This window comes from Phaseolus vulgaris, chromosome 3, assembly GCF_000499845.2.
Source record: "Phaseolus vulgaris cultivar G19833 chromosome 3, P. vulgaris v2.0, whole genome shotgun sequence".
Classification (NCBI taxonomy): domain Eukaryota; kingdom Viridiplantae; phylum Streptophyta; class Magnoliopsida; order Fabales; family Fabaceae; genus Phaseolus; species Phaseolus vulgaris.
Window position 1 is genome coordinate 31,288,422 of NC_023757.2, and position 10,655 is coordinate 31,299,076.

General features: G+C 31.0%; 1 protein-coding gene across 1 annotated transcript; it reads right to left on the minus strand.

Annotated features, from left to right (window-relative positions):
* Positions 1 to 1,426: 1,426 nt before the first annotated feature.
* On the minus strand, positions 1,427 to 4,433 carry LOC137807118 (protein TIFY 3-like). Its single transcript, XM_068607578.1, has 5 exons — positions 4,078 to 4,433; positions 2,821 to 2,932; positions 2,346 to 2,499; positions 2,132 to 2,189; positions 1,427 to 1,836 (listed from the first exon to the last, which is right to left on the minus strand). Exons 1-5 carry the CDS (start codon positions 4,230 to 4,232, stop codon positions 1,698 to 1,700), a joined length of 618 nt encoding a protein of 205 aa, XP_068463679.1. The 5' UTR covers positions 4,233 to 4,433; the 3' UTR covers positions 1,427 to 1,697.
* Between the last annotated feature and the right edge of the window lie 6,222 nt (positions 4,434 to 10,655).

The following is a 10,655-nucleotide window of genomic DNA, read 5'->3' on the forward strand; positions in this document are numbered from 1 at the left end:
GTTATCCTAGAATTTGATATAATTTGGATTGGTCAATCAATTGAAAGATATTCGATAAGGCCCTCCACACATAAAACTGAGTCGATGGAATAACCTTTAGATTCCAAAGATGTGCAAAGGACTCAGTTACACCCTCAATTCCATGGTTTGCTAACTTTTTATAAGCAAATTTTACCGAGAAACTGTAGGACGGAGGGTCGTTTCATAACCATAAATCCTCCTTCTTTGGGAGTAAGGAAACATGTGACAAGCATGACATAAAATCTTCTACCATAGGTTTTTCACACACGAACCACTCCCTTCTCCAACAAAAATCCCACTCCCACCTCTCGTTAGACCACCTTCCGAAGCAACCAATAGGGTTATCTTTAAGCAAGGAATTATTGTAGATTCTGGGGTATCTCTCTTTGAGTTGGGAATTTGCTAACCACTCATCTTCCCAGAATTTGAACTTTTCCCCGGACCCTACTTGTTAAACCAAATTTGATTTGAACCATCTGCTTCCCTGATTTGAGAGGCTAACTTTGGATAAATCATTTCACCATCTAGATCTATACTTTTTTCAAACCAGTGTACTTGAGTTTATCATCTTCCAGGATCCATATTTGGACTCTAAAACATCCTTCCACAATCCAGACTCAGGAGATCCCATTCTCCATAACCATTTTACCAATATAAACTTTAATTCTTCTCACATCGAGTTATATACCATCTCATTTTGACAAATTCAGTATTGTATAATGTATTTATGATTTCTTTACAATAAAGTTGTGTCTAGTACCACTTACTCATAGATACGTCTTTTAAAATCTGACTATTTTGGTAATTTGTAAAAAAAATACTATTTTTTACAATTTTTCCTAGTTTCCATCATGAATACAGTAGCAGTATTTTAATTTTATGTCATAATAATATAAAAATGGAATTCATAGGATGAACAAACCCACAAATAAAGTTGTGCGTAAGATTTGTGACAGGATGGATGAATGGTTCAGCGAATCTGGTGTATCAGAACACGTCTCATTAGAACTTTAAATATGATTTAGAGGATCGAATGAAGATTCATGCATCATTTAAAAAGTTACAAGTTTTATGTATTTGTTTGGTAGACGAAATTTTTGAAAGAGTGCATGGTGCCTCTAAGATATAGAAAGTCTTCAAACTAAAAAGAAAAACATTCAGAGGTTAAAACTCAAACATGAAACTTGTCTAAGGCAAGATAATATGAGTGCTTTATTAATAAAATAAGTGTTTTAGTTATCTTATTGAAACATGCTGGTTTTTTCTCTTCTATTTTCTTTTTGAAAATAACCATGTAAATACTAAAATTATACATCTATAATCAAGATCCACATGAAAACTGATAGCTTGTTTTCGTTTTCTTGAAAAGATAAAATAAAATTGCACAAGGTAGAACAGCAAAAAATACAAAGCAAGCTACATACGATGTTACAACACAGCCAATAATCAATTGTCCACACACATTATAAGGTCCACCAGTAACATTTAAAATGCAGGTTTTCTTTGCATAATGAATATTTTCTACGCATTATCAACCAAACTGATCCAACTTTTCAAGTCATACTTCACACGTTCAAGTTCATTAATCAGGCATAGAATATGGTCTCGAGAAAGTAACATAGTTACATTAGTTTCTTTGTTTCTACCTGCATAGAGCAGAACCAACACCAGTTGCCTTAAAGAGGCGACAAAACTGGGCTGAAATTGCTCTTCTGACAGTCCAAGGAACCAAAATGTGACATGTCAGAGCAGAAGTTGTTCTCTATGTTGTGAGCCATGTTTTTCGTTGAGGCGTAAGGGGCTTTGTTAGCCAATCTTTATTGAAGAAACAAAAACAAAGTCAATACCAGAACCAGCATATGTAATATCATGAAAAATGTTAACACTCTTTCTCACAGACATTCCATTATTGGTTGAAATTTGTTGAAAATCATATAGTTATGTTAGTCTGACTCCTGAATATATGAATTCTATACATGATTTTTACTTTCAATAAATTTTTGACAAATATAATAAATAATGTGTTAAAGGGAGTGTGTTTCATAATATACAAAATTGAAAATTCAAAACTGATAAGAGACAGCACTAAACAATGACACGTTGCCAGTACCTGTTACTTCGCTTCTCGAGAAACCTTTGAAGTGATTGTCTGCGTGATAATGGAAATTCTGAAGAGGGGCATCAAACAAAGGCCACAAAAGACTTATACTATTAGTGGATTAACATACAAGAGATTTCCTGAAAAGTGAACACAGAATGCCACACAGGAAATTTGTTTGATAATCAATCATCTAAATCTAGTAGAGTAATAACAAGAGAGTTACCCTCTTGCAGCCTTAGAATGGAACTCTTCTTTGCACAATTAGTAGAGTTTCCCAGTAGAGAAGGACTTTTGGAAATGTGTGAAGCCCAAGGGACCCCACTCTTCATTTCAGCAGACTTAGCAGAGACAGAAGCAATCAACATTATTTCACGCACCTGTTAGTGAATAAATATGAGTTGTGCCAAAATCATAACAGGCATTCCATCATATACACAACTTTTGCAATATTAAGAGAGGAGAAGTTATTTTGGTAATTGAAAATGTAAAACGTTGTCACACTAGTTCTTAAAAATAAAGAAACTTTACAAAATCTAAGCTACACTTTTTTAAATTTTGTAATGAATTACATTTTCAGCTACTTAATTAAACTTTTTTGTAGTTTCAAAGATTAATACAAAAACACTATAACCTTTCAAGGACCAAAATGGCTATTTGTTCTAATTTAATTTATCGCATCATCTTTCACAAGGACTTACCTTTTCTGCGGGAATTCCTTCGTAAATACACATATTCCCCTTATAGAGGATGCTAAACGTGGTTGGACTAGGAATCGCTTTAATCTGTCCAGATGATGGCACTGCCACAGGCCTGAGAGGGAAGGGTGGAAGCACATAGTATAAAAATTATCCATAAGTTTGACATGATAGAGACTGTGTTGTACTATGCAGCACGATTTTCAAGAATTATATATGCTTTACATTTCATAGCTTTCCTATATTTTTCTAAACACTGTATTCAAGAAATGATTGCGAAGTCTCAACAACTTTGTATAAGTAGTTTGTTTGTGATGTGAGACTTGAAGTCTCAACAACTTTGTATAAATAGTTTGTTTTGATGTGAGACCAAAATATATGAAGATATTAGACTTGGGAAGGTTAATTAAATAAGAAGTGAAAAAATCAAAGGTTCAAAACCCAGAAAATTTTTGCATGTAATTCCCTCTGAAGGAGGCTTATCTCTACCCTTTATCCAGGTGAACAAATGCACAGAAGCTTCTTTTTTTACATAAATAAAGAAAACCTGAGGTACTCACTGAAGACCAACAAGCACACCATAGTATATCCCCAAATTCTGATTCTTTTTTGGACTCATTTCAATCTCATAAGCTAATGGATTTTTTAGGTTCAAAATTGGCATAATTCTAACTATGGTTCTGTAAGTTCAGAAAATTGTGTTAACCAAGTCTAATCTATAACTCCTGGCCTAATCATATACTTTACCTTTAAACAAGTACTTGAACAAAAAGAAAATAAGAAGGAAAAATCCATCTACCTAATGTTAAAATCACTCTATAGATATATTTATTTATTTATTGAAAAGTACTTTTTCTAAATTTTCCAAGGAGTGTGAGATACGTAAATTAATTTTAATTTACAAAAAATATTCATTTTTTTACCTATTATTTTCTTAGATAAATACTTATTAAAAGGTTCGTCCAAATTAGTCCAAAATCCATTTTGAGATATGATGTGTTCTTTTCATGATCTAAATCCCCATAATACACAGGTCTTGATCTCACTCACACCAAGTTCAGCATCCACAGAAATTTGAAACCATGAACCAAACAAGGTGTCCCCCAGTAGGGTGACTGATGCACATGGAGACCGTGGGGTAAAAAGAAAACACAAGAAATCAACTACCAAATAAGGAAAGCATGAGGTTGTGTGTGTGGTAATATAATAATATACATGGAAAAAGAAGAACAAACATGTTTTAGTTAAGAGAGGACACACCTGGTAGCAGAGAAATGCGTGGAGCCATCATCAGTTAATGTGTTGCGGACCTCCATGTTCTCACTCCTTCCATCAACACTATCAAGGGCAATCTCCATAGCAGAAGTAGGATAAAGCTTCCACCCTTCTGCTCCCACGGGGTTCACACCAGCCATGGTTGAAAAAAGCAACTTGTGATGCGTTGTAATGTATGGTTTAGGAGGAAGTGAGGGTGTCTGTTAAAAGGAGGATGCTAATTGTTGTTATTGGGAACAGCGCAAGAAGAAGAAGAGGCTCCAATTGATTCCATTTGATGTGGTGGTCCCACACTGCTCCAACTGCACCATTTTCTCATGCCCTTCCTTCATAAGAAAAACGAGTTTTTAGTGCTACTTTTCACCTCTATTCTATTATATGGATTTTTTTAATATTTAATATTTAATCAAATAAATAACAAATACAGATATATATGCCTGTCACAGTCATTTTTGCAGGTCACTTCAAAGTCTTAAAATTCAGGCGCTTTTAATGTTATCTACAATGATTAAACAATGTTTTGATTGGTTTAGTTTAAATATGTTTCTTCAAATTATCTATTTGATTTAAAATCTTTTTTAATCTAGGTTTAGTTTTCCGTATTAATCTTGAAGGAAAAAAAATTAAAAATATTTTTTACTTCTCATATAAATTAAGTGTTTGAATAGGTAGAAAAAATTAATATAAATTGTAAATTATTTAATTGATGTAACAGGATAAATTTTAAAATAATTTAATTTATTTATTATGATTTTAATATAATAGAAGATTATAAATATTATTAATAATTATATTTTGAAACAACAATAATCAATTTTTTTTGGTATCATTTAGTTGCAAATTAAAATTATTTTATTTTTATCTCTTTTTTAAGTTTTGAGATCTTCAATTTTTGCACTTTCTTTCACTTTTCTTCTTTTGTTATTCTTCTAATATTTTTCTGGATGTAAAACTTGATATTTACATTGGACCGTATATTAATTTAATGTAAATATCGAGTCTTACATCAGATTCCTAACAGTCTGACGTAAAATTGTTTAAATTTAGGCTTTTAACTTCTTCTTCTTTACGAATCTTATACAATTTCTTCCCTTCTCTTTTTTTTCATGGACATTTTGGAGACCATTTTTGTGATTTGAATTGATGATTGTGGGTGTTTCACGATAATGAGTGTGTTTCTCTTATTACATTGAAGTTTTTGTGAGTTTAAGTGTGTCATTCAGGTAAGTGTTCTATATTTCAATAGTTGTTTTTGGGGATCTTAATCACGTCAATGCAAACTAAAGTTGTTCGAGATGAGAACAAAAATCTGTCAATCATCACAAAGGAAATTAGGGGCAAAATCTCTAAAATCCCTCCATATACTACAAATTTTTTTATTCTATATATTGAGCTATTTTTTTAAATCTTAGGCATTTAGTTTACATATTTATCCTTTTAGAAATTTTTTGTTGTGCCTCCTTGTATTGAATAGGGATTTATCACACTTTTACATCTTATATATTTCATACTTTCATGTTCAAAAAAATTCACTTTGCTTATTGTCATTTTGTGTTTAATATATGCAAAACAATGTCCTTAGAATTAGTATTTTTTTTTTTATATTTCAGGTTTTGGTTTTAAGCCAAAACCAAATAATTTTAAAAAATAAACACAAAAAAATTTACATTGAACTTACCACAAGTTTGACTTAATTTTACATAGTATATTTTGTCCCACATAAATATTTATAATTTATAATTTAAATTATTTTTCTAAGAGAGCAAAATAATTATCATTCAATACTATATATCTATATATATAGATAATTATAAAACTTTTATTTTCGGATCAATAATGATAGCTAAGACAAGTTTATAAAAATAACCATTTTCCAGTGATCATTTGCAATTAGTTTTCCACAATAATTTACACGCTAACCAAATTCTTCTACCACTGTTTGAAGCCTTATTCCTTGTCTCCGGCAACTGCAACCTTTCCAATTCCAAAAAATACCTTTTACGTTTTCTGTCAAATAAGAAATTAAATAGCGGCTTTACTGTAGTAAGTATTAATATTTTATTTTTAATATGATAAAAAAATAATATATAAATTTTAATTTTATTAATAAATAAAAGCATATTTAATCGCTAATATTATTACATGTAAAAACTAATATTAATATGTAATTAATACTTCTAAGAAAAATATGGATAAATTAATATAGATCAGAATTATCTTAATCATTAATAGTTTAATAAAATTTACAAAATTAAAATTATTATATTAATTTTTTTTATTAAACTAAAAATAAAGTATATTAATACTTATTATACTAAAAATATATTTATTCTAAAATATTATTATTTACTATTTACTTATTTATTTTTTCATATTAAAGATATTTGAAAATAATAAATATATAATATAGTTAAATATTATTTTCATCCTTCTATTTTAATGTGAAATTAATTTTGGTTTCTTTCAAACTTCAAAAATCGTGGATTCTTGTAATAAGAAATTATTATGATGAGTTTTTGTTAATTTTTTTAGTTGGTAAATAAATTTCTAATACGTTAAAATATGTTATACACTTATAACGGATATGAATATTATAATATAGTAAATGTTTAAAATTCATTTGTTATATAAGAAGAAAAAAATATTAATAAATACTTATGTCAATAATTATTTTATTATAAATATTAAAAAAATTAAGAAAAAAATATATATTATAGTAGACTAGAAAAAAAAAATATTTAACTCTGTGAAATATAAAAACTTCACTATGATAGTGATTTATGAAAAACATTAATTTTTTATTTGGATTAGGGTGTAAAGTTGAGGATGTGGGGTGAAATTGTGAAAATTTGAAAAGAAATTGTGAAGAAAGTTTGATATGTTTTGATTCGGGTATGTTAGAATCAATGTATTAGGAAAGGTTATTGAAGTTTCTAAATGATGTGATAGTTTTGAAGATTTTTTTTTAAAAAAATATGTAAAATGTAAGTTTATAAATTTACCTTAACACGAATCAAATCTCTAATCTGGCCCATCAACGAATGCCCATTAAGGTAATATAAATAACACGCATTCAAAAGAGAAAGGTACATCATCTCTACAGTACTCTGACACCCGAGTGTAAACACTCCGACTGACTTGAGCGTTGAAGTGTTTTCTGTAGGTATCATCTCGTCTGTGGAACCAAACGACCAAGAGGAGAAAGGTGTAACAAAACTTGAAACATTGTAGACCGACCGAAAGTAAAAGCTGAAGCAATCGTTCTCTAGATCTCAAACCCTGGTCGAGAAGATATATTAAAGGTAAAATGTAAATTTGTAGGTTTGAAGAGTCTACGTGCTTTCTCTTCCTTCAGTTATGCACACAAAATTACTCATCTTTCTGTGTACCCCTCCTCTTCCTCATACTTCTGCCTATACAAAGAGAGAGAATGTACCTTCACATTCTCCTGAGTGAACAATGGACCCCTAATTCAAACACACTACGAACAAACTTTAATGAAGTGATGTTGACAGAAGCCAACTTGCACTAATTTGGTGTTGGAAACTGACTTCATAGTGATTTGATGATAGCGTGTATAAAAAAATTCTATTTAAAGATTGTAGAATTTTTTTTAAAAAAAACCTCAAATTAAATTAAAAATAAATATAATTAAGAAAATGTATTAAGATATTTATACAATATAGACGTGGAAATCTTAATAATATTTTAAATTAACTTAATACATTTATTTAAATTAATAAATTTAACGCGTTGACTAAGCTTAATAAAAATATATACTTACCTTGATTTTTAATTATCAATATATTCTTCTTAATTTTGTATGAGAAGTTATGTCCTCTCACCTATCCTAGTAATTAGGCCATCTGTCCTTCATTTTCCGGTGATAAAAGTGTACAAAGATTCATTCAATAGAGACATATCATCATCACAACCAATATTAATTATTTTCTTTTTACATAAATTTATATAACTCATTCAATTTATTATATTCAATTTCATATTTTTTGGTTAAACATTTTTCACGTCAACAAAGCAATCCAAATATAATAATAATATAAAATTAATTTAAATCTAAATACAAGTGAAATTATATAAACAATAATCAACATATAACAATAAATTTCAAACTTTTCTTAACAAAACATTTCATCCCAATTCAATCAGTTAATAAACTCGTTGTATTTAACAAATATTTATATTATTTTTTTAACAAAAATGTTAAATTAAAAAAATTAAGTTACAGTTATTATACTATTTTAATACTTATTTGAATCGATAAATTTATTTTATTTTTTACATTTAAAAATGATTATTTTTTTACATTTAAAAATATATATCTTCCATTATTTAATTTTTGCAAAAAACTTATGAAAATTAATATTTCAATTTTTAAATTAAATTTCTCTATTGATTAATTATTTTATTTTAATTTTATTTAAAAGAGTAAAATTAAAGAATATTTTTCTTCAACAACCCTTAGAAAAATCTCGAATAGACTCCTAAACAATTTATTTACGAAAATAAATTATTACCGGACAAAATCATTATTAGACTTAATTAGACTTAATTACAGGAATATAATCACTATTAATGGGTCTATAATTAGTCTTAATTACAGATGTTATGTTAGAAAAAGAAAAAGAATCTGTACGGTTCTAATGCTATGGTTATATATATATATATATCATTACTTTAGATGAAAGACAAATTGAATAAAACAGAAAATATTCTTTCATGGTATCAGAGCACAAAACTGATACCCGACAAACACAAAGCAAAGGCAACGGTGCACAACCATGGCAGATGCACCAGAAAAGAATAATGCCAACAAAGCAGAGCACGGAGGAGGTGCTAAGAAGACCTACTCGCCATATGATCTCAACGCGAGTGACAATCCCGGAAACATAATCACGCAAGTCCAATTGCGCGGAGAAAATTACGACGAATGGGCAAGAGCAGTAAAGATCTCGCTTCGTGCCCGGAGAAAATGGGGCTTCATTGATGGAACACATATCCAACCAGAGGATGAGACACCCGACCTTGAAGATTGGTGGACCGTGCAGTCCATGATTGTCTCTTGGATTCTAAACACCATTGAACCAAGCTTACGACAGTAGCATATGCTGAGACTGCACATAACTTGGGAAGACATTAAAGAAAAGATTCTCGGTCGTGAATGGACCTAGAATTCAACAAGGTCGAACTTGTCAAGATGCAAGCAGGAGGGAATGGTGGTGGCAACTTACTTTGGAAAATTGAAGGTCCTTTGGGATGAGCTTGCTAACAGTGACAAAATTCCATCTTGTACGTGTGGTGGAAACAAGTGTGGGATTGGTGCTCAGTTGGAAAAACGAAGGGAGGAGATTCTGGCCTCAGACCCATTGCCGTCTCTGAACCGCGTATATGCTATGTTGGTACAAGAAGAAAGAGTGAGAATGATGGCCAAATCAACGGAAGAAAGGGGGTTGGTCGTGGGTCTCGCGATGCAGGCCAACTACAAAGAAAAAGGGCGTGGAGATATGGTAGAAAAATTAATGACGTGCAGTCATTGCGGTAAAAATGGTCACGACATGAAGGGATGCTTCCAATTGATCGGATATCCCGAATGGTGGGTGACAGACCAAAAAGTGAAGGCAAATGGAATGGCAGGGGACGCCAAGGGATGTGAAACAAAGGTAACCCGACACGTGCAAATGTGGCACACGCTAGTGGAAGCAACAGTCAAGCCAACAATGACGACAAGAAACTTGAGATGGCAGGTCTGACCAATGAACAAAGGTACTGGTTGATATGATCAGCAAACAAAAATCAAATGAATCAGAGAAAATGACTGGTAAGAGCATTTGGGATTTGTGGATTATTGACAGTGGGGCATCAAACCATATGACCGGGTCACTGGAAAATTTGAGTGAAAAGGAAACTATACAAGGGTGCCCCGTAGGGTTACCCGATGGTGAACGTGTTCTAGCTTGCGAACAGGGAACAGTGACTCTTGAAGAAGGACTTGAATTGAAAAATGTCCTTTATGTTCCCAAATTAAAATGCAATTTACTTTCAGTACCTCAATTGACGGATGAAGAAAATTGTGTTGTAACATTCACTGATAAATTGTGTATTATACAGGACCGCACTTCGAGGACGCTGATTGGAGCATGTGAATGGAAAGATGGGCTTTATTGGTATCGTGGGGTACGGAAGACTCAAGCATGTCATGTCAAGATGGAAAATCAACTAGCACTTTGGCACCAAAGATTAGGACATCCGTCATTTAAGATTGTGCAAATGCTTCCTGATATAAGTGGGAAATGTACTCGTGATGAGTTGAATAAAGTTTGTGAAGTTTGTGAAAAATCGAAACAAATGAGAGATAAGTTTTTCTTAAGTGCGCATCAAGCTTTGAATATTTTTGATTTAATTCATTGTGACTTATGGGGTCCTTATAAAACTCCTTCATCTTGTGGTGCTTCATATTTTTTGACAATTGTGGATGATTGTTCACGGGCAGTTTGGATCTATTTGTTAAAAGAAAAAACAGAGGTATTAGTGACTTTGAAAAAAAA